Source organism: Notamacropus eugenii, chromosome 1 (genome assembly GCF_028372415.1).
Source record: "Notamacropus eugenii isolate mMacEug1 chromosome 1, mMacEug1.pri_v2, whole genome shotgun sequence".
Classification (NCBI taxonomy): Eukaryota; Metazoa; Chordata; class Mammalia; order Diprotodontia; family Macropodidae; genus Notamacropus; species Notamacropus eugenii.
In genome coordinates this window covers 444,949,809-444,975,506 of record NC_092872.1, presented here as the reverse complement: position 1 = coordinate 444,975,506, position 25,698 = coordinate 444,949,809, and the positions used below count along the sequence as shown (strand labels likewise).

Below are 25,698 nucleotides of genomic sequence, written 5' to 3'. Positions count from 1 at the left end.
TTCTTAGCTGAACCCTTTTTGCCCCACTCCTTCAGGAGAGCTCCTCCCACCATAGGCTCCATGTGACTCAGGCTGTGTGGGCTGGTCCAAAGCTCAAAGCAGGTCACATGAGCCTATTAAGAGGCAGGGAAGATCTTCAAATTTCCTTAACATTACAGAATCTTTTGGAATTGTATTGATCAGAATTCTCAAATCTTTCAGTTATTTGTCTTTACAGTATTATTGGTATTGTGTAAATTGTTCTCTTAGTTCTATGTATTTCATTTTGTTAGTTCTTATATTTCATTTTGTTCATATATTTTCCCAGATGTCACTGAAACCACCCTCTTTTTAGAAGGTTTACTCCTAAGTGTTGTTATATGTTTCTCTTTTTTTCTTTTCCTGCTGGATTTTATTAATAATTTATAGAAAAGCTGGCAATGTTTTTTTTTAAATATCCTACAATTTTGCTGAAGTTGTTTTGAATTATTTTTTTAGATGATTTTCTAGGGCTCTCATCCACAAAAAAGATTTTGTTTTGCTTTTCATGCTCATTATTTCTTATAGTAGTAATACTCCATTGCATTACATTCATATATCACAATTTGTTTAGTCTTTTGCCAATTGATGGCACCGTATACTTTGTTTCTAGTTGTTTGCTACCACAAAAAGAGACATCTCCTATTTGACATAGAATTTTAAATCCTTGAAGAATCTATGATCTAGCATTGTGGATGCTGACCCACATAGATATTCCTTCATCCTACCCCACCCCTTTAGTGTTTTTTATGATTTTCTGTGGCCCCTGAATGCATCTTTTGGTGCTTTATTTTTCTTCACTTAGTAAGGCTGACCTTTTGATTTTATGTATATATTTATATATGCATCCCCGGTCCTATACAGGATTCATTTCCAAACTAATAATAGTACCTCTTAGAGCCAGCATGTCACTCATCTATACTTTGATATGGAGGAACATAGTTTTCATTCATTTACCAAATAGTAGTTGAACAGCTTGTGTGTGTGTGTGTGTGTGTGTGTGTGTGTGTGTGTGTGTGTGTGTGTTGGGGCAGGAGGTGAAGATAAAACAGTTTCAGTTCTAGATAAATATAAAGTGCACAAGAAGAATTCCAAGTTCACAAGAGGGAGAAATCTTTTCCAGTAAGGAAGATCTGGGGAGAGGATGACACTTGAAGGATAGTTACAACTCAAAGAATCAGAGATAGGAATAGAGGGCATTCCAAATGTACAACAAAAATATAGAGGCTAGAAAGTGTGGGCTATGTTTTGGGAAGGTAGAGTATATGACAGAGGAAGGTAGTATGTAGTAAGGTTGAAAGGCACACAGTGTGTGCCCATTGATGTTGAAGTTATGGATGAAAAGACCAGTTCCTCCCCTCAAGGAGCTTGGAATTAAGTTTTCTAATGAATGAAACAGGAAGTGCTGAGAGAAGTCAGAAAAAGGTGAGGATATTTCATTTTAGTCAATCATTCAATAATCATTAAGTTCTTAGTATTTGCCAGTTATGCTGCTAAGTTCTGGAAAGTTAAAAAGAAAGACCAAGGATTTCACATTTTTAAGGGGGAGAAAACACACATAAGGTAGCTATAATAAGGGTTGAATGGGAAGGTACCAGGGGGTGGGCTGGGGGTTTTGGAGCATGATGGAGGAGTCCAGGATTGCAGTCTGGTGAAAAATGAAGAGATGACTGGCTTAGGCCATCCAACTTAAATGGAGGTTATGAGATGAGCCATCCAGTTAGAGAGAAGAACAAGTGGACTGAGGGGTACTTCCTAGGTGTAAGTTCTAGGACTGAAGTGGTCTTTTAGGATGAAGAATTTAGTGATGCAATCTGAGAAAAGGTGCCATGTCAGGTCCAAAAATTTATGTTGATGATGTATATGACAGGAGAGCACCCTGTCTAATATAGTAGAAAATAAAAATGTTGGATAGGTGAAGTGTGATCAGATTATGGAGGCCTTGAGAAGGTTGAGGAGCTCTGGAACTTTATTTTTTTAGGCAGTTGTGAGTTAGTCTGTTGATACTTTTGATGGAAGTGGAACATTTGGAAGTTTAGTTTGCTGGAAAGGGTGGCATCAGGATGAATTTTCCCATTCAGATTTGACTCCCCTGGATAATGATTTTACATGAAGCATGCAAAAAAGGTATAATAGCCAATCTATATAATAAAATAAAACATTATGCATAAATATGGGTAGATAAATAACTGGATAAGATCAGAAATACATGGGTTTAATTTCTTCCTCTGCTTCATACTGTTAGCAAATTCCTTAAACTCTGAATCTTAATTTCTTTATCTGTTAAATGGGGAGAACATCATATATTATACTTACATACCTATCTATATATCTGTATCATATATACCTATAGTACCTACCTCAGAGAGTGGTTGACAGGCTCAAATGAGAAAACAAATTGTGAAGTGCTTTGTCAGCTTTGGAGGACTCTCTCTCTCTCTCTCTCTCTCTGTGTATATATATATATACACACACATATATATATGTTGTAATTTGTTGTAATTATGTTTTTCCCATCTTTTGTGATGAGGTTCAGATAGAAATGATCCCGCAGTAAGTCAGCAACTTACTATTTCTTTATATTCTGTGTTATGTTTCTTATTGCACAGGTAGATAAATCAGTTGCCTTTTGTAGTTGAATATAAATATTAGTTTGTAAGCTCATCCTTTCTAGGCTCACTGAAAACATCTTTGGTATGATACCAATGGCAGACAGGACAACAGGAATGATCTGTATCCCATTTTATTCCAACTTGATTTTAGTCTTATTATTGTACTTTTTGTAGCTACATGTTTCATGTAGTTCCTAAAACATTCCTTAGTTAATGGTCTGTTAAGAAAAAAGTAGTTTACCTTAGGAGAACGTTCAGTCTGGATTAAGAATATAAAATCTGATTATAGCAGGGGTTCTTAATCTTTTTTGTGTCATGGATCCTTGCAGTCTGGTGAAGGATAGGGAATTCTCAGAATAATGGTTTTAAATGCATAAAAGAAAAATGCATTGAATTACAAAGGAAACCAATATTGATATATAGTTCACAAGATATTTTGAAAATAAGTTCACATGCCCTTGAACTAGAGGTATCGATACTGCTAGTTAAAATCATTATTGAATGAGTTGAGCATTGAAGAGGAAATATAGTAAGGGAGGTTGCTAGAGTAAAGGTATGGGAATTGTAGAAATCTTAGCTGAATTTAGAAGCAGTCATAGTCCTAAATCTTGAAGAAACCTTAAGAAAAGACTTGTATTTAAACATGTTTGTTTTTCAGTCATTTTCAATTACGTCAGATTCTTTGTGACCCTATTTGAGGTTTTCTTGGCAAAGACGCTGGAATGGTTTGCCATTTCATTCTCCAGCTCGTTTTACAGATGAGGAAACTGAGGCAAACATGATTAAATGACTTGCCCAGAATCACATAGCTAATAGGTATCTGAGGTCAGATTTTTTAGTCTTAGCACTCTATAAATTGCTTCACCTAGCTGCCCCGTGTTAGAACATATAGTCTTAGTATTAGAAAGAACCTCATAGAATAGTGTATTAGGACAAGAAGGAATCTTACTAGTAGTAAGATTAGTAGTGTTTGAACATAACGTAGGCATTGCTTAATTTGGTCATTTCTGGAAGCTATGATTATGGCTGCTAACCAGTATCCCTTGAAAAGTAAGCAGTGAAAAACTAGCTTTTGTTAAAATTTTATTTCTTTGAACTCATATGAAGCCATTGAGGCCTTAGGACTGCCAGCCTTGATGAAGTTCATTAAAGCTAAGTCTCATTAATCTTTAACAGGGTGAAAAGCAAATGTATAAGTAAGTAACCAGTGTAGATTGCAGTATTAAAAGTGTCTTCAAACATTTTCAGGAAAGGGCAATGGGAAATTATTTCAGAATAGAAACTATTGATAAATTCCTATTAAGAAGGGAGAACTCAATAAAATAAGAGAAATTGAATGCTTCTTTTACTCCTTGCTAATTATATTTCAAAATGTGGTTTACCTAGAAAAGTATCTATTAGAATGGCTCAAGTGGAGAAATTTTTTAGTGACCACAACAATAAATCAAAAGCAATATGTTCTCAAGGATTGAGTATTGGATTTGGTATTAAGGAGCGTGGGTAACAGTAGGGACCTGAGGCTTGGGGTACCATTCCCCATATCCTGGGGCTAGAGTTGATTATAATAAGAAGCTACTAAAAATAAAAATGAGTAAGCGAAGGAGAAAAAAACCCAAACCAAAAATAAGCTACTGTGGGGATAGAGAAGATCTGGGTTCATATTCAGAGGAAGATGCTGAAGTAAAGTAAGCCACTCCTACCCCAAAAAGCAATGTCAAATGGTCACAAGCCCAAAAAGAGTTCTTGGAAGAAATTAAAAAGATCTTTAAAAATTAAACCAGAAGCGTTGAGGAAAAATTAGAAAGAAAAAAAACAATCCAAGAAACCTATGAAAAGAAAGTCAGACAACTGGAAAAAGAGATCTAGAATCTTAAGGAAGAAAACAAGAATTGAAAACTAGAAACTCGTTTTGAAAACTAGAATTGGGCAATGGGAAGTAAATGATGTTAAAAGACATCAAGAAATAATAAGACAAAATCAAAATAATGAAAAAATATAAGAGAATGTGAATATCTCATTAGAAAAACAACTGCTCTGGAAGACATTGAGAAGAGATGATATAAGAATTATTGGACTACCTGAAAGTTATAATCCAAAAAAGAATCTTGATACAACATTGCAATAAATAAAGAAAATTGCCCTGAAGTTCTAGAACCGAGAGGGTAAAGTAGAAATAGAAAAAAAAATCCACCCATCACCATCTGGAAGAAATCCCAGGATGAAAACCTGCAGGAATATTATAGCCAAGTTTCAAAACTCCCAAGTTAGGGAGAAAACATATGAGCAACAAGAAAAAAAATCAAATACTGTGGAGCAACGATCAGAATTACGCAACACCTAGCAGCTCCTAAGCTAAGAACCATAGGTCTTGGAACACTGTATTTTGAAGTGCAAAAGAGCTGGGGTTGCAACCAAAAATAACTTACCCATTAAAGTTAAGTATAATCTTAATGAAAAAAAAAATGACCGTTCAGTGAATTGACAGACTTTCAGGTATTTGTCGCAAAAAGATCACCAAAAGGGAAAATTTGACATGAGATCCAAGAAAAATATATAAGTAAACATCAATGACCTCAAAATGTTTACTACTTATATGTGAAAATGTCATCAGTATTCTTAAGGTTGTCATCAGTATGTAGGTAGAAAGAAAGGTTGGAGCTGAACTGAATTATGATGAGGTGTTTCTAAAAATAAACTTGGGTAGGAAAAGGTAAAAAGGAGCAATTATCTCCTACAAATGAGGCATGAGAGGAAGAACTGATAGAGAAGAAACAGGTGGAGGTAGAGGGCGGGTAGTGCTAGAACCTTGCTCTTATTAGAGCTGGGTTAAAGGGGGAACAACATATACATCTGGAAGAGTATAAAAGTCTTAAATTTATAAAGCCTTATAAATTTATAAAGAAATACGAGGCTGAGGGGACCAGATTGGGTCGGGAGAATTTTTAGAAGGATATGTAAACTTAAGATTTAGGAGGGTGGAGGAAAAGGAAAAGGTAGGGACTCTTAGAGTAGTGGGTAGAATAAGGAATAGGAGGGTTGGGGAGAGGATGAGGGAGAGATTTTTTAAAGGGGTGTGGATTAGAGAGGTAGTGTGGTTAGAAGTAAAACTAGAGGAGGGGTTGAGTAAAAAAGGCTGAGAAGGACAATAGTGAAGAAAAAGGATGGAGGGAAATACACAGTTTTAACTTTGTGAGTGGGATGAAGTCATCCATAAAATGGGAAACAAATAGAATAAATTAAAAATCAAAATCTGACATATTGCTTATTCTCAAGAAACAGATTTAAAAATGAGAGATAAACAAAGAGTTAAAATAAGGGGCTGTAGTAGAATTTATTATGTGTCAGTCTATGTAAAAAAAGAAGTGGCAATCATGTTCTCAAAGTTGAAACTAAAATAGGTTTAATTAAAAGAGACAGAATTACAGTATGATAAAAGGTACCATAGATAAGTAATATCAACACTAAACCTATATGCACCAAAATACTCTAGCATCTAAATTTTTAGAAGAAAAGTTAAATGAATTATAGGTGGAAATAGATAGTAGTACTGTGATAGTGGGGAACTTTAATCTTCTCCTCAGGAAAAGATAAATGTAACTAAAAAATAAGTAAGAAAAAAATCAAGGAAGTGAATAGGATTTTAGATAAACTAGATATTGTCTGGAGACAATTGAATGGGAATAGAAAAGAATATACTATTTTCTCAGCAGTACATGGCACCTTTAACAAAGACTGACCGTATATTAGGGCATAAAAATTTTATAGCTCAAAGCAAAAATATTAAATGCTTCCTTTCTAGACCACAATGTAATAGATATTGCATTTAATATAGAGACCATGGAAACAGAAAAAAACTAATTGGAGACTAAACAATCTAATCTTAATAAATGAGTTAAAGAACAAAACATAGAAACAATTAGTTTCATTAAAAGAAATGACAATGAAACAATGTGTCAAAACTTACAGGATACAGCAAAAGCAATAATCAGAGGAAAATTTTATCTCTAAGTATTTCAATAAAGTAGAGAAAGAGCAGACGAAGGAATTAACTATTCAACTAAAAAAACTAGAAAAAGAAAAAAATCCCCGGTTAAACACTAAATTGGAAATCGTAAAAGTTAAAGGTGAAATTAATAAAACTAAGTGTAAGAAAACCATTGAATTAATAAATTAGACTAGGAGTTGGTGTTAAGAAAAAAACAAATCATTGTTTGATGTGATTTTAAAAGAGAAAACCAAATTACTAGTATCAAAAATGAAAAGGATGAATATACTAGTAACAGTGATATTAAAGCAATTGTAAAGAGTTATTTTGCCCAATTAAATGCCCAAATACTTATCTTTAGCTTTGATGGAGTCCTAATAAAGCTACAGCCAGTTCCAATATTCTTACTTCCTTATGGGCTCCCTACTGAATAGTAGGCATGTCCTGATTTAACCACACAGTGTAGCTCTAGCCATACCACAGGTCCCCAGACTCAATCATACTACCCACTGAACTGCAGCCCCACTTCCCCTTCCTAGTCACCGCCCCCTCCCACCCTCAACTCACTATCCTAACTTTTTCATATATGCCTCACTGCTTGTTAGAACAACAGCGTGTCCATGAGCTCATATTTCTCACAGAAATAGCAGGCATGTCCATGTGATGGGATTCCAGCCACTGCCTCAAGCTAGCCATTGCCCCCAGGCTCATTCTTCATAATTCCCACAGGAACAGCAGGTATGTTCATGCACTCAATCATAACCACATCTATCTAGTCTTAGGGCCACAAGAGTCAGCCAATCAGAAAGCAATACCTCCAAGATGCCCTAGCAGGATGTAGACCCCAAAACAATAGGAAGGACTTTACCTAAGTAGGCTCCTTTGCTGTAATAACAAAAGCTGTCCTTGAGGTGAATTTAGGACAGAGTGAGCCTTATTTTAATATCATTATCATACATATCCCCCCAATGGGTTTTTTTGTACGTATTGTGGGTAATCCTAAATGCAGTTCTAATGAGGCTAGGACTCCTCCCCTATTACCTAATTCCTTAACAAACTCCTCCTGCCTTTGTAATATTCATAATTTCTGTTATGTAATTGCATCTTTGCCCTATAAAAATCTGTCTTGCTTTCATTGCAGTTGCTGCTTCATGAGAAGCATCAAATGTCAGAGGTGGTCTGACTGAATTTTTTGAGACAGTTCCACCATAAGACATCATGGAATTGCATCAGCTTCATTAAAAAAATCTACAACCCTAAATATTCAAAGCATCATCTTCTTAATTTTTTTACTCTTTTGTATTTTGAGTAACTTCTTAAAATTTGTTTTTCATTTTCAGTCTGGAAATATTTTGTATGGAAACATAATTTGCCTAATTTTATGACACCTTATTGACCTTGTCAGAGCATAGGTTGGAAGGTAAAATGTATCAGTTGTTGAGAAGTATAGGAGATACAAGTTTATAATCACCTAGAATTTATGTTCTCTTCTCCTTTCCCTCTTGTTTCCTAGTGTTATGATCCTTTTCTTTCTTTTCCTCTCTCTCCTCTCTTCTTTCTCCATTCCCCCCTTCTTCTTCCAGTAATGTAAGAAAACAAGAATCATGGAATCAAACTAGATTTGTCAAAGACCTTAAGTCATAGTCATAGAATGTTAGCAATCAGAAACATAGAATGGTAAAGCAGGTTGGAAGGCCCCTGAGAGAGTTCTATGCCAAGTCTCATTTTACAGATATAAACTGAAATAAAGAACCAAAGCAGGAAGGATCGTTCTGTTTTTTGCTGGAACCTATAATTTCATCAGTGTAGACAGCTCCTGGTGAGTAACTCTTTCTAATACAGGTTGGTACCTGCTTTGCAGCTTCTGGTCATAGAGAGTTACCTAGGCATCGTGAAGGAGAAGTGACTTTCCAAGAGCCGTATGCATCTGTCAGAAGTAGGATTTCACCCCACATTTTCCAGATCTTAAGTCCAGTTCTCTGACCTCTGTGTTGTACTGCTTTCTATATTACTCCCAGAATATTCCATATTACCTAATGCATGGGTAATAAATACTTTTGTGTTCCAGGAAATGCCACTGAGTAGTCATTAATGAATTCTTACGGAGGAAGTTTATCATGATAGGTGAAAGAGTGTCAGACTTGGCATCTGAAGATTTTTATTTGACTCCTGCCTTAATATTTGCAAGGTTATAACATTAGACAAATGACTTGAATTGCTTTGAGCCTCAATTATATCATCTGTGAAATAGGAATAATAAATATTTACATGCTTCGAGTAAATTATTTTTCCCTCTTATAATATGGGCAATGCTGAATATGTAATATAAATAGAAATGTTGGTCAGTTAATTTTAACATTTGTAGTCACAGTCTTAATTCGGAAGAATGGATGGAGCATTATGCAGTTTACAGCCACAGATTGGTAAATTTCTTCCTCTGAAATTTATTTTAAAAAAATTAAAGTTTTATAAATTCATCATTATTTCATTTTGATTGTTGATTCATAATACTTCTCTTCCTTTGGGCCACAAGCAGATCTATGGTTTGAAATGATTTTCAGTTTTAACTAGTATACATTGTACTAAGAATATGGTAAACTGAACAATGTACAAGATATTTTGAAGGAACATTTAACATTTTCCATTTTGTCAGTGACTTACGGTGTTTAAACCAATTCTTTTTATGCTAATCTTGTTGTATTATTTATTTAATTTTTGTAGATTTCAAATCCCAAGTCATACTTTCTTGCAATGAAGAAGTGTTTTTAGTACCTCCTCTCTTTCTATAGGATCATAGCATTTAGAGATGGAAGAGACCTTAGATATTAAATAGTGCAACCCCTCATTTTACATATGAGGAAATCGAGACAGAAGGGGTTAAGTGCTTTGCTGTAAGGTCACACAGAGGTATTAAGAAACAGAAGGCGGGATTTGTTCTGCTTCCATATTCAGTGCTCTTTCTGTCACATCACTCATATTTGAAATACTTCAAAGATTTTTAATTTATTCCAATTAGAATACACTTTATCACTTATTAGATGATCCTTAAGAGTTGCTGTGACCCCTAAATTTGTTACCCTGGTGACTAACCTGCTGATCAACCCTTCATTTAGGTAGGCTGGACCTTACACACACACACACATACACACACACACACACACATACACTCACACACACTCACACACACACTCTCTCTTTCTCTCTCTCTCTGTCTGCCTCTCTCTCTGTCTCTGTTTCTCTCTCTCTCTCTCTTTCTCCTACAAGCAACATATCTGGGAGAAAATCTATGCTTCCTTCAAGACCATTGCCCGCGCGCATGTGTGTGTCTCTGTGGCTGGGGACTAAGGGAAGGGGCATGGTGTTGCTACACAGTGCACTGAAACTCTGAACTAAGAATTCTTCAAGTATGCTAATAGAATCATAACCAGAAGGGACCTTTGTTGTTATTTAGTCATTTCAGTTGTGTCTGACTCTTTGTGATCCCATTTGGGGTTTTCTTGGTAAAGATACTACAGTGCTTTGCTGTTTCCTTCTCTAGCTCATTATTGCAGATGAATAAACTGAGGCACACAGGGTTAAGTAATTTGCTCAGGGTCACACAACTAATAAGTTTCTAAGACTGGATTTGAATTCAGGGTGATGAGTCTTCCTGACTCCAGGTCTGGTGTTTTATCTGCTTCACCACCTATGTTTATCTAGTCCAACTCACAGTTGTTGGAGGGATTCCTATATAGCCATCTCTGACAAATGGTCATCCATCTTTTCCTTGAATACCTCCAGTGATGGGGAATTCATTAGTCTGCAAAGATGTCCATTCCATTGTTTAACAACTCTGATTGTTGGGAAGAGCTTTCTGCTATTGAGAAAATGTAGTTTTCTCTGTCTTCTGTTATTATCCAGCTTCTGTCCTTTGGGTCTGAGCACAGTCTACAAGCTTCTGCCACCAATTTTCTTTTCTCCAGGCTCTAGTTCCTTCAGCTGTACCATAGGGCATGATTTTGAGTTCCTTTCAGTATCCCTTCTAACTTGCCAGTGTCCTTTTAAAATGAATTCATTCAGAAGTGGACACACTATCCAGATGTGCAGTGCAATAGATACATACTAATTCTGGTGAATTCCCTGAGGCTAAAGTGAAATTTTAATAGAAGTTGGTAGGGATGAAATTTAGAATTTCCTATTTAGAGTTCAGTTTTGCCTCCTGACAGCAAAAGAGCGTTGAGTGGAAACTCTCAACAGCTTTGGTTGTATGTAACCTAAGATTTGAGAGTTAGGGGGAATGTGGGTTCAGATTTTCTCTTTGGATTCTAATTTCCATGATACTTTTTTTTTCTCCAACGAAAAAACATTTAAGAGCATACTAGTGTCAGGCACTGTGCCAAGCACAGAGGATACAAAGAAAAATTTTTCCTCTTCTCAAAAGAACTTAAATATTTTTTAAAAATTAATTTTTTAAAATTTTCAGTGAGCAAAAATCAAGTTACCTCCTTCCCTCCCTCTTCCACTTTCCCCCTGGTTTCCAAATTAAAAAAGTAAAAACATAGTGGTTGGTCATTAAAACAATTTGAGTTCTTAGGTCTTTCAAACTTCTTTAACTTTGCAACGTTGTTGTCTTTGTATATATTGCCCTCCTTGTTCTGTTTATTTCACTCTGTATCAGTTCTTGTAAGTGTTCCTAGTTGTTTCTGCCTTTGTCATTTCTTGCAACATAATAGCATTCCATCAGTGATTAATCAATAAACATGTATTAAGTACCTGTTATGTGCCAGGTACTGTGCTAAGTGCTGGAGATACAAAAAGAGACAAAGGATAGATTTTTTTGCCCTTCCTCCCTCCCCCTCGCCCCCCTGCCTTCTGAAGGCTACAATTAAGTGTGGATATATTACTATATTAACAAAGATATATACATACACATATGCATATATATACATATATATGCTTATGACATATACTTTCTCTAACAAATTCTATTTCTGATCTTTGTTTTTATGTTTGTACATATTTCTTGTTTCCTATCCATCTTGACTCCTCTGCTTTTCTTCTATCCACTACCTTGCCCTCCTGTTACTTAGTCTACCCTCCTCCAAGGATCCCTCCCGTATCCTCCCATTCCCATAAATCTAAACACCCTTTGGTAGCCCCCTTTAACCTATTCCCTCGCCCTCCCCTCTAGAGATCCCTCCCTTGTCCTCTCCCTTCTCCCTATCCCCTTACCATTTTATTTCTTCTGAATTTAGAAGACTTTTATGCTCTTCTAAATATATATTTATTGTTTCCTCTTAAACGCATTACCAGTGAAAGCAGTTACCAGAACTACCAGCCTTCCTCCCCCTTCTAATTCCTCCATATGAATTCTTCCTCTTGCACTTCATTTGTATAAAATAATTATTCTTTTTAGCTGTTCCTAAATAGTTTTACTTTTTAAAGTCATATCATACGCAGGTCTACCCCAGTCTTTCTTACAAACTAACCAATTGTTAGTGATAATCTTAAGACATATATACATTTTACATATATAAAAAGTAAATGGTCTGTCCTTATGGAATCTCTTGTCAGTCTTTAGTATGTACCTTATGTTTCTCTTGGCTCTTATATGTCAAATATTCTAGTGTTTGTTTGTTTTTTAACAAAGTCTTGAAAGTCTGGCAGTTGATCAACTGTCCATTTTTTCGTTCAGGATCATGCTTAACTTTGCTGGGTATGATATTTTCGGCCAGAGCCCCAGTTCTTTTGTTCTTTGATATATTGTGTTCTAAGACCTGTGGTTCTTTAGTGTCTCTGCTGCTAGGTCTTGTGTGATTTTAACTGTAGCACTGTCATATTTAAATTGATTTTTTCTTGTTGCTTTTAATATTTTATCCTTTAGCTGAGGTATATATAATATTTTATACCACTTCTAGTCTGCAATGCATTGTTAGTAATATGGTTTATTTGTGCTCAGCATGTTTGTCTCTCCCTTATCCTTTTTTATAAACTGAAACTTTAATTCTTCAGAAACTGTGCTATTAATGTGATTTGTAGTTATATAGTGTCATAGTAACAATATAGGTACTGAGAAGGTGGACTCAAAGAGATGATAGTGACTAATTAAAAGCACTGCCAAGTTTTCCAGATGAATTCCAGGTTACTCTCTTCCTCCTATATAATTCTGGATCCTGTTTAGTCTCTATCTTCAATGCTTTAAAGTATGTGTACTGATAGATTAGCTATATAAACCTTCTGTCTAGTTGTATATCATAGTCTGGACAATAAACATTTTTATCTATTGAATAGATCAAGTAAGGTAGCACTATATAAATAAACTATCACCATTTCTGTATGCCAAGAATAAGTCAGGAGTAATTAATAGAAAAATTCTATTTGAAAGAAATACAAAAATGAACAAAGTATTTGGACACATTTAAAACTTACGTAAATAGTTACAAAATACTTTATTGTAATAAGGACAACTTAAATAATTAAAGATGTGTTCATTACTCATAGTTGGGCCATGCCAATATGGTGAGAATCATGATACTGGTTCATTTAATTTACATATTAGACTTAGTACTCTACCAATCAAATCAACAAAAAGATTTTTAGAACTACATTAAAAAAAAGTAGAATTCATTTAGGGGAACAAAAAATCTAGACTCTTAGGGGAAATAGTAATTCAAAAAAGAAAGAAAGGGAGAATGAATGAAAAAATCTTAAATTCCTACTATATACTCTGCTAAGGTATGAGCATCCAAAGTGATAACAGTCTCTGTCTTCAAGGAGTTTACATTCTTATGGGGGGGACATAAGTCTTCTATGAGAGGGAGTTGTGGCCTGGAAAGGGAGTTGTATGGAGTGATGATTAGATGATCCATAGTGTGGTAAATTGATATGTCTTTTCCAAAAATGTGTAATCATATTCATTTTGGAGGTGTTTTTTTTTCTGATAGTTTTGCACAAGCACAGTGGCTGGCACGTTGCTGGTGATTAATATTTACTGACTGATTTTCTGGTCAGTTCCAGAGGTCCTGTTCTAGGTAGTGAGAGGCAGGGTAGCAGCATGTTAGATGGCATAATGGTGAGAATGGTCAGCTGAATAGGGTGTGAAGCACTTTGAGTGAATAGCACTTCTAGACCTCAGTTGCAAACCAGTCATTGTCAAAACTATTTGGTAATAGTTAAGAAACAGAAAAGTTGATCAGTGGTGGAATTGATGAGATAAGCAAAAATCAGAAAGAAACTCAGTAGTCTAATGTTTAACAAATTACAAACTTTAAGGGCAACTTCCTGCTTTGATAATTCTGGGAAAACTAGAAAGTAGTTTACATCTTTCCTCTCCCAATGGGCTTAGACTGGTATCTCACATATACCACAGTAAGTTCCAAATGAAATTGTGACCTAAATATAAAAGCTCACACAAAAAATACGTAGAGAAAAATAGGGATGTATCCTTTACAACTGTTGCTAGGAGGAGAATGCTTAATCAAAGAGGGAATAGATGTAATGGTAAGAGATAAAATTAGCAATTTCAGTTGCATAAGATTTCAAAAAAGATTTTGGATGAACAAAATGTAGCTAGGATACTTGACGGGGAAAAAAAACCTTTGCATGAAATATCTGATAAAAAGGCACCTAGGTTTTTAAAGCAAATATAGGCAGTTCTGCTATAAAGGAGCATAATCTTTTTCAAAAAGTACTGTGCTTTATGCAAAATCCTGCAATAAAGACCATAGAACTTTTGGAAAAATAGGTCTTGGGCAAAACACTCTAAAACTTTGTCAGTGACATAAAAAAGGTAAGAACTAATAAAAGGTGATTGCAGTTTATCTATGTTAAATAATTAAGAAATACATATATAATGCAATAAATAGTAGAGGTGAGGAGGGTGCCTTGAGCTGCTGCTGTCTTAGCATCCTGGGGAAGCAAGTTGACCAGCCTCAAGAGGCCATGGAGAGGATCTGGGAGTAGTACTATGTATCAGTCCTGCTTGTCCCACAGCTCCTACAACAGCAGTAGATATATGATGGTAATTTACCTTGACAAAGACCTGATATTTTCTTGTTGAAGTTGGCCTCAGCTTGTATTCTCATTTTTTCTCACATTTATGCTTAAAATGTTTTCCAATCCCTTTGGAATATCAATCACATTGGAACAGTTTGCATTTTCAGAACTTATAGCACAACATAGCCATTTTCCCAGTAGATTAGTGGTTCAAGGATATGAACAGTTCTCAAAGGAATGGCAGTCGTTTAACCTACAGATTTCTCTTAATCGCTGATAAGAGTAATACAAATCAGAGAACCACAATGCTTCAACTCAGTGATTTAGGAAAGATGACAAAACATGGAATAGCCTTATGTGGCCAATACCCGCATGGAAGAAGTGTTGTTGGAGGACAGTAAGAGCCTTTAAAATCGTGTTTTGCTTTTTTTCACTCACCATGAGTATCTAGAATTTAGATTCTTCACATCTTGAGGGGTGACTGTAAGGACATGGTTTTTGTAGGACATGCTTTGCAAAAGCCTAGTTGGTCCTTTTTTTTTTTTCCATCAAGGATGCCTTTAATAAATGGATCTATTATCCTCTTAAAGAATGTGCTGAGAGAGTAAAAGTAAAGCATATAGGGGTCAGGAGTTACTGATATTTCCTCAGTTGTCAGATTCTCCCCCTCCCCCAAACTCCCACCTATTTGCTCTTCTCACTTTCATATTTCTTGAGTATGTATTTGATATCCCCACTTTCATTTAACTTTTTCATCGTTCTCAAGATTGTGCTGCCCCACGACATGGATTTTTATTTGTTTTTTTTGTTTGTTTGTTTATTTGTTGGGTATATTTCACCTGCTGTTTTGGTCTTTGCTTTCTTTAGTGCCATTTCTTTTTCTTCACACAGCCTGTTGGGGACTGTTAATAGCCCAAATGTGGTTACATTGTCATCAATGATCGTTATAGGAATGTTGATAGAAGAAATCTGACTTAAATTGAGTTTCTGGTCAAGCTTTCTGTGAACTTATTTTGCCTTTTCACACACACACGCACACGCACATACACATACATTTAATGTAAATATTTCAATTTATTTCTATTTCAATCAAGAAAATTCTACCTTTCCCCCACTTCCATCCCCACCTACCACTTTGAGAATGAAAGAAAAACAAAACCCTGGTTACAACCTCATAGTCAAGCAAAACGAATTTCTACACTGACCATGTCCAAAAAACATTTCTCATTTTGTATTCTGACCCCTTAACCTCTGTCAGAAGGTGGGTAGCATATTTCGTAATTAGTTCTTAACCAGCATTGATTAGTTCTTAGGCTAGCGTTTATTAGTACTTAGCTAGCAAAACTGAATATAATCCTACAAGAAAAAAATGAATCTTTAATGAAACATAGGTTTTCCAAAGATTCCTGATGAAAAGACAAGGGCTATACATAGAAATGCTGAAGTTCAAATGAGAAACATAAAATACTAAACCTAAGTGAATAAAGAAAATGGATTAAACAACGATAGCCTGTTTACATTTTAATATGGGGAAATGATATCTGTGTCCCCTCCAAAACCCTGTCATCATCAGGGGTCATGAAAGGGATATAATGAGACAAGGCCTAGGAGTGGTTTTGTTCTATCATGATGATCCTAAAAGGATGGAAAGAGAATAGGGGACTTGGGAGGGAGGAAAAAAGGGTTAGGGAAAATTATCTTACATCACACTGTGCAAATAGACAACTATTCAAACAAGGAGGAGCAAGGGTGAGAGAAACAGCTGACTCTTGCACTTCACTTTCATTTGAACTGGTCAAAGAAAAGAAGCAAATAGATATTCATTTTCTCTCTAGAGAGAATAGTGATTGGTGATTATGCTGAGCAGAGTCTTTAAAAATTGTGTATGTTTACCAAATTGTTGTCATTGTATAAATTGTTCCTTTGGTTTTGTTCACTCTACATCAGTTTATAGAAATCTTGCAGGCTTCTCTAAAACTATCTCTGTTTCCATTTCTTACAGTGTAATAGTGTTCCATCAACTTTACGTACCATAACTTTTGCCGTTCCCCAGTTTATGGACACTCCCTCAGATTCCCATTCTTTGCCACCTCAGAATGAGCTGTAAATATTTTGTACATCATTGGTTTGTTTTGTTTAGAACCAATCCCTCCATAAATCTATCACCTTCTAAGTTCTCTTTTTCACTTTTCCTCTTACCCTCCTTTTGAAGTGTACTTCTGTACCAAATAGTGTATATCAATATGCTTCATTCCACCACTAGAATATAGGCACCCTGAGGACAGGGACTCTGATTTTTGTCTTTATATTTCCAGTTCTAACATAGTGCCTTTTCAAGGTGCTTAAATATTTGTTGAATTGAATAGAATCATGAACATGATATCAATTTAAAATATCCATTAGGAATAATTTTTTATTTTAAGAAAATGAATTTGACTGAAATTTTGAATTTACTGAAAAGATCACTTAGATCTTTGGGAAGTGACTTAGATGATTAGTTACGTTTTTAAAAAAAAAATCCTTTGTTTTTACTAAAGTGTCTGCTTCTTTTCTCCGTAAAGTTGTAGTATGGAAATGACGATTGGTATTAGAAGGCTGTACCAGATTCTACTCAACTTCAAAGGACTTCCATTCAGTGTAGGCCTAGTAAGGAATGGTATGTGCCAGCCCAGTCACATAGGAGACTCTCATGACCAAATTCCATCTCTTCTTCAACATCATCTTCTTCTTAACATTGTCAGCTCATAAGACTTGAAGGATTGGTATATATCTGTATACATTTCTTTTAAAAATAGAAGTATTCTGTTTTTAAATAGTCACAATGATAATATCTTCTAATTTTTTTTAAAATTTTAAATAGTAATAATGATAATACCTTCTATTTTCATAGTGCTTTAAGTTTTATAGTGGATCTATGTGTGTGTGTGTATGCGTGTACACGTGTGTACATGTGTACACTGAGTCTCCGTATCTCATCTAGGGTAGAAGTATAATAGCTACTCATGGGCCTGATCTACTCCTGATTAGGCCTATAAGCCTTGACTTTTTTTCCTGACCTGAGCCTGTTTTCCCTTCTTTAGGCAGCCAGGTGAGCCCCTGCTCTCAGCATCTCCCCATAGTGGTGCAGGACTTGGTATGGATACCCAGTTTGCTACCTCAGCTTTCCTTTTAGCAGAGATTACAGGTGTGTGCCACTATTTCATAGGCTACCAAGTTCTTTTGTCACAATATTCTTTTTTGCAGGGGGGCAACTTATGTTAAATGAGACTTGACTGTGGTTACATAAACTTGTCATGAGCTCAGATCTGAGTTTATATACCAGGTCTGCTACTTAATACCTGGATGGCCTTGGGCAAGTCATTTCTCTTTGGGTTTCAGTTTCTTCTTCTGAAAAATGAAGGAATTAAGGTAAATCATTCTTAAGGTCTTTTCCAGTATGGAAACCTATGATCCTATGATAAATTTCTAGGTATACAGCCCTTTATAGAGGTAAAATTTCCATATTTTTCTTCAACCATTTCTGTTATCAGTTTGCTTGATTTTCTAAATATTTAACTTTATTTCAGTTTTTCTGTCTGTTATTGCAAAGAGGTTTCTGAAAGGGTGGAATTATAATTTTCATACTGATGAAGGTATGAAAGTGATGAAGGTACTGAACTCCAAAAAGCAACTTGTCTTTTCTGACCTAGATACAGTTTCCAACTGTGGTAGATGGTGCCAGACAGTAGAGTGTGTTGGCAAAGACCCAGAAATAAAATGATTATATTAGAGAAGGACCTAGCGTATTTTTTTTTTCAAGTAGTTTCTGTAGTGCAGTAGGAAAAACATTTCTTTGTGCTCCATCTTCCCTAATTGAAGGCATATTTGAAAGCTGTGGGCTCTCATTTGCTAAAATGAGAAAAGCATTTTTGTTTTATTAACAAAATTGGGATATCTTAGCTTCCTTTTCCACCTTTCCCCCCACTCCAGTGCTGTTATATAACAAGATTACCAGCCAAACTCATCTTTCAAACTTAACTAATTAAGAAATAGCATCTTGTCCTTTCTGTTTCCATATTTTAATTCCTTTCACATAGTTACTCAGTTCTGTGGAATAGCAATAGCTGATCTTTTGATAATAAAAGGTGCTATTTAAAGACTGTTTACCAAGGTACCACTTTCTTTTCCGGTGTTTGCTGCCGGGTTTTGTGTCTCACATAGCAGACTTAGATAGTTAACCTTTTTTTTGGGTACTTAAGCCTTTCCTCTTTCATATAATTGTTACAAGATCACAAAACTTGATAGACATTCAGGAACAGGAATACCTAAATCAGCCTTAAAATAAAAACAAAAATAGTTACTTTGAAGGGTACAGCTTAGGTACTGTTTTCCTTTTCCTTTTTTTCTTTCCTCATTGGGTTTTATATTACCAGAGCAATGCAAATAAAATCACTGTAAAGAGTCAGCAAAACTCTGGTCAAATATAAGAGTCATTTTGCATTTCTTATTTGTGTTAATTTTTGGTGGGGAGGATGTGTTCTTTGTAGGGTATTTGTTTAGAGTATTTTTGGGGGGAAGTAGCTATTTAGTCTAAACAGGGTGTCAGTAAATTAAAATTAGAAGGATTTTTCATTCCATCAGTGTAGGGAACTCTTGGCAAGGGGAGCTTCCTGTACCAAGAGATCAAATCAAAACTCATCTCTGATTTAGTAGATATGTCCTAGGTCTCAAGACACAGAGTTGAGACACAATGACTTGCCTATGTTTGAACAGCTATTAAGTATCAGAGGTGGGATTTATGACTAGGACTTCCTGAGTCTGAGCCCAGTGCTCTTTCCACTAGATCATTTTGCTTCCATAGCAGTAAATTAAATATTAAATCAGACAATCTGAAGATACCCTAGAAATTATCTACTCCAATCTCATTTTGCAGATTTGGAAACTCTGATCCAGAAAAGTGAGGTGACTTGCCCAACATAGTAAGAGACTGAACTAGGATTTGAAAATGGGGGGAATCTTTAGTGAAAAATTGCCATTGTTAACTATTATCATCTTCAATATTATCAGTACTAATTGAAACAGCTTTCATTTATTAGAATCTAGACATAATTGAGATGAATTTGCTAAACTCAGAAAATTTGAGTGACATGGGTAATTTTGCTTGTGGGTCATAATTGGATTATCAGTTGTACACATGTGCAAATGTATTTGGCATATAAGTAACTGTATTTCTTACCCAGATCCACTGAAAAAAGGAGGACAGAGCAGCTATTGGTTGAATTGTTGGTATTCGTCTTGTGAATATCTTTTCAATAACACTATCGCTACTAACAGAAATAGTGTAGTCAGGAGGAATACAGTTGTCAAAATATTTAAAAAAAAAAAAAACAACTAGTGGACCCCAGGTTAAGAGCTCTTGGTTTAGATGAATTCTTTTATTCAGCAATATTTTTTAATACAAAATAAAATAGGGCTTAGCTGCTTTGAAGCTAAGGAACTTGAAAGTCAATGTGCTTCTGATCCAACCATCCCAGCAAGCAATTTGGAACTATGACCAAAGGGCTATGAAACGGCATACACTTTGATGTAGCAATACCACTGTGAGGTCTGTGTCCCAAAGAGATCACAAAAAAGGGAAAAGGGCCTACGTGTACAAATATATTTATAGCAGCTCTTTTTTGTGGTGGCAAAGAATTAGAAATTGAGGGGATGCCCATCAGTTGGGGAATGGCTGAACAAGTTGTGGCATATGATTGTAATGGACTATTACTGTGCTGCGAGAAATGATGAGCAGGTAGATTTCAGAAAAACCTGGAAAGACTTATACGAATTGATGCGAAGTGAAGTGAGCAGAACCAGGAGAACATTAACAGCAATACTGTACAGTGATCAACCATAAATAACTTAGTTATTCTCAGCAATCCAATGATCCAGGACAGTTCCAAAGGACCCATGATGGAAAATGCTATCTACCCCCAGAGAAAGAACTGATAGAAGTCTGAATACAGATCAGTGCATACTACTTTTAACTTTCTGTGTTTTTTGGATAGTTTTTTCTTTCCTTTGGATCTGTGTCTTTTTTCACAAAATGATTAAAGTAATATGTTTTGCTTGACTGATATACAATCTATGTCAAAGTGCTTACTGTCTCAGGGAGGGGCGAAGGGAGAGAGGGAAAGTGAAGATTTGAAACTCAAAATTAAAAAAAGAAAGAATGCTAAAAAATTGTCCTAACATGTGACTGGGGAAAAAAGAAAAAACATTATTTAAAAAAGTTAATGTGCTCCCAAAATAAAAAGTCAGAGGAAATTCAGAAGAAATTGGCTCTTAGAAATCTAATTTCCAATTTTCTTAATCTACAAACTTCTTTAATGAAATTTTCTAAAAGAGAGTATATAAATTTTAAAGTTTCACTTACTGGTACATATTTTCTTTGTTTATTTGAATTACAAAGATTTCTCTAGCTGGGTAACTCAACTCCTCCTCTCCTGTTTGCCTCCCCCTTCCCTCCCTTCTCCTCTCCACAGGATGGTAAATTTGGATGGCTAAAAGATGCCAAGTTGACTTAGCTTTTACTGGCCTCTTTTCTTCCCTTGCCTTTTTCCTGTTCTGTCCTGTCCAATCCTCTCCCAAAATCTTAAACTTTCTGCCCTCTGAAGCTGGGATGCCAATGGGCCCCTGCCTAAGAGCTCTTCCGTACCCTCCTAGCATTAGAGTGATTATCTATAGGAACTGTTGCTGTTTCCCACCCAGGTTGTTGTCTTTTTCTTGACCTCATTAAAGGGACCATGCCCTGGCTACTTCTTAAACAGGTCTATTCAGTGAATGGGTGTTGCTTCACCCTAAATGAGTGCCCGCAAAGACCTGGGCCTAAAGGGCCCAAGGTCTCCCAGTGCATCCTGGGTCATCTCCAGTCATCCTGATGGATATCTGGTCACTGGATTCAGATGACTTTGGAGAAGAAGTGAAACTGGTGACCTGCACAGCCCTCACTCACTCGCAACAAAGTCAAGTGCAAGTCATGTCATCATTTCTCTGATGGCATGGTCTTCTTTGGCAACGAAGGATGAACACAATCTTTTCAATGGAGAGGTAGGGAATAGAAGGGAAATGTTTTGAGTTAGGTGATAAACAGTTTTAATTACTCCCTTTGTGGCCTCTGTGACTGAAACACCTGTTGTACTTTGGTGTTAACTCTCTAGGCTTGTTTTGTTTGTAAACTGCATGGATTATATATAATGATTTCAGAATTGTTTCACTGATGCTATACATGGTCACATATTTTTCTAAACAGAATAAGTTGGTTTCTGTAGAGGTTGTGCTAAATAAATGAAGCACAGTGGTATTGGGACCTCATGGAAGTTAAATACTGTCTTACAGATGTTTGCAGATCAAGGTCTTAGAATTGTGAAAGTACCTTGAATTTGGTTCATTCTCTGAAAACTGGGCAACGTGGTAGTGACATTTGCCATTTTATAAATGAGAATACCGATATTAAAATATGTAAAGTGACACATCCAGTGTTAGCTTGTTATAAATGAGTCTGGAGAAAGGATTGCTTTGTGTCATGGGAAGAATCCTGAGCTTGGAGTCAGAAGACTTGGGTTTAAGTCATTGTTCTGTCACTGAGTAGATCTTGGGAAATCACTTTGATTCCCTAAGTCTTAGTTTTCTCATCTGGAAAATGCCATGATAATTTCTGCACTGCTTACTTTTTATGATTATATGAGAAAATCACTTCGTAAAAGTTTGATAGAAATAAATTCAAATGATATTTGAATTTATTTCTAACACGTGAATTTCTGCTCAAACAAATTCAACTAACATTTAGTCATCTATTATCTATAAGGCAGGGGGGGACATAATTTTTTTAAAAAAGAATCCTTATTCCCAAGGAATTACTTTGGGAGTTGGAGAGGAGAATGGGGTAGGATGGTAAGGAAGATAAGACATGTATATAAGTGATATAAAACAAAGCAGGTTGGGATGTGGGGATGTAAAAGGGCAGGTCAGGCAAACTATTCTAGGAAAATGTGAGGAAGTAAGTTATATAATTGTAAAACAAATCTCTTCTGAGATTTCTTTTTGATAAAATGGGAATAATATACTGCCTATCTCCACAAGTTGATTGTGAAGTGTTACAGAAACTTGTCTAAGCACTTAATGTATGCTTCCATTTTTCAGGTATAAATATCTTAACTGAGTTCTCCCATATTATGTAAGTCCTGAAGTTTACATTTTCTGTGACTGTATCAGTTTCTTAAAAAACAAAACAAAAAAACCCATGATGATTTTCTTCCCTAAAACCTCTTTAATTTGTAGGATTATATTGAGTTAGACAGTGACTTTATAGTAATTACAACTTCATGTTTTAAAAAATTATTTTTTCCTATTCCTCTTTCAGGTGTTTTCCAGAGAATAGTTCTTGGGGCATCTTTGTCACATTAACTCAATCTGTCAGGGGACTGAAAGGCTTATGAGGAGGTTCTGTCTCACTCAACAGTGTCTATTGAAGACAACAAGGAAGAGGGAAAAAGAACGGGAAAAAAAGAAGCTAAAACATTTTAGCAAACCATGGTAGGTAATTCCCTTGATCTTAGTCAAAGTATTCTTTTAACTTGATATTGGAGAAGTTAACATTAGAAGAAGGTGTTAATTTTTTGGCTCTAGTGCTAGGACAAAGATGGCACTATGCTGCTATTTAAGCAAAGCAGATAAGGTATAATTTATTATAGAGTCCTTTAAACCACAAAATGGAGCCCTGTGAGCCTGCAGGCCATGAATTATTAAATTCAAATGAGAGAATCTTCATAAATAATGTTTTCTAATAAAACTGGCAAACTGTCGCAGATGCCTAAATGACCTTGAACCGTAGTTGAAATGAATTGCTTCCAGACTTTGACTTCAAGGTCAATTATTTTTTCCCCTTAAAAACGTATACCTCCCCTGATGTTTTCATTGTGTCATGGAGAAATTTCAGGGCACAAAGACTTTACCCATGGAGCACAAGTTCTGCCAGGTCCTACCAACCTTAAAAGGTTCAAATATTGCCCCTGCAGCAGACCTTGTGTTTATTGTCTGAGGACAGTGAACAAGTTTCTTTCCCTTTCTGGGCCTCAGTTGTATCCTTTGCCAGTGAAAAGGGATAGATGATCTTAAGTTTCTCCTGTTCTCAGATCTCATCCTCTGTCACAGTTAAATGGAAAGAGCCACAGCTGAAGATTTGGCACTGGGATGTGGCAGTGTGAGGAGGGAGGGGAGAGGAGAAAGGGTAGGATGAGTAGCTCTTTTATACTAGAGGTGCAGAAGGTCTGGGACTGTTCTGTACATTACTTGTTACAAGTACTGTTACTTGAGATATTGAAGTGAACACTTCTTTAGTAACTGGACTATAGTACCTCTATCTTTTATTATCTGAGCCACAGCAATTTTTCAGAGGCAAAATTATCAGGTATGTAAGTTGTCCAAAAAAGGATGATCCCGTTGTCACTTAGTCTTTGTTTTACACTTGCTTCATGAACTTTTTGTCAAGTCATTTAACATCTGTGTGACCCAGATTCTGCATTTATGAAATGTGGTCAGTTCTTTTACTTCTCTCTCCAGAGAATGTTAGGTAGATCTATTTTGTAAATCCATTTCTTGTAAGTCAACAATGATGAGAGACTTTAAGATGTTTTAATCCTTGGACAACAAACACAAAGATAGTATTAATCAATGTACTAGAGTATATTGATTAGAGGTAGCATGGTGGTTTATTAAAACAACTATTGTAATTTGAATCTTGGCTTTATTGTAACCTTGTGACCCTGGAAAAAATCACTTCACTTCTTTGCAGAGCTGCAGTTTTCTCATCTGGCAAATGAGGATAGTTCGCCCTGCTTCCCTCCCACGATTGCTTTGTAATGTGCCAGTTATTATTAATTTTACTGTTATTGTAGTACAGTAATAGCATTATAATATTTACCTGTTAGAAATTGTAACTTATAATGATCATAATAAGTTGCAGTGTGGTGGAGAGGAAAGTAATTTGAGTTTTGGATCATGAGTTCTTGGGTATACTCACTGCTTCAGCACTTGATTGCTTGTGACCGTGGTCAAGTCATTTCACCTCTAGGTGATACTGTTTCTCCATCTGTCAGAATGACTGTGATAATGCTTATATTTACAGGTTTATGGTAGGGAAAGTGCATTGTGTACTTTAAAACAGTCTGCAAACGTGAGTAGATGATATTCTTTAATGCTTCATGAATCGCTGATTTTGTTAGTATGGGTTCTTCTTATGGTGATTTTTGCACTTCCATAGACTAAACTACCCTGACCCAAAGAATTTATCACCAGTGGCCAAACTTTTAGTGATGAGTTGCTCCAAATTAACTGGTGTGGCCTTGGGATGATAAATGCTCAATCTGATTGGTCCATATGCAAATACATAGTTTGAGAGAATATCATATTATAAATTCTTGTTAGAACTCCATTATGATAGAATTCCCCTCTTCCTAATCCTGCTCCCCCAACTCACCAATGGATTTAAGTAGTTGTTGTAAGGTCTTTGAAACTGCTTTCAGACCACAAAACTTGAGATCTTTCTCTAAGTTACTTTATGAGCTCTAAGACCAATATAAAATGGACTGCCATTATCCCTTCTCAGCAACCATGACAGTGATATTATAACTCCTCCATAACTCTTTGAAAAATTGAAAAGGTAAATTGAAATGTCTTTAAACTCTCCTTCACTTTTGGGAAACTATTTTCTATAGTTTTATTGATAGCTTTGGCTTCAAAAAGATTTATCTTACCCAATGTGCCTTTTCTTCCCAGAGTCATCCCTCATAACAAATAATAAAAGGAAGGAAAAAAAACCCTAGCTCAGTAGAACTAACCAATATATTGAAAAATTTTAACGTGTGGTGTTTCACATTTACTGTCTTCTGCTTCTGAAAAGAAGGCAGAGAGATGATTTCTCATACCTCTTTGGGATGAGATAATTATTCATATAATTATGCAGCATCCAGTTTGCATTGTTTTTGTTGTCATTACTATTATTGTTTTAATACTTGTTCTTGTTTTTCTGGTTCTGCTTGTTTCTGCTTTGCATCGGTTTGTATAATTTTTCCCCTGATTCTTTTTGTT

The 25,698-nt window shown here is 35.7% G+C and overlaps 1 protein-coding gene across 6 annotated transcripts in view; it reads left to right on the top strand.

Annotated features, from left to right (window-relative positions):
• Positions 1-25,698, top strand: part of STRBP (spermatid perinuclear RNA binding protein) — a 165,822-nt gene that overhangs the window by 54,903 nt on the left and 85,221 nt on the right. For all 6 annotated transcript variants that reach the window (XM_072631856.1, XM_072631853.1, XM_072631854.1 and 3 more), the window contains exon 2: positions 22,973-23,145. In XM_072631856.1, coding sequence (XP_072487957.1) covers positions 23,143-23,145 — 3 coding nt within the window. In that variant the 5' untranslated portion in view covers positions 22,973-23,142. The remainder of the gene's footprint in view (positions 1-22,972; positions 23,146-25,698) is intronic.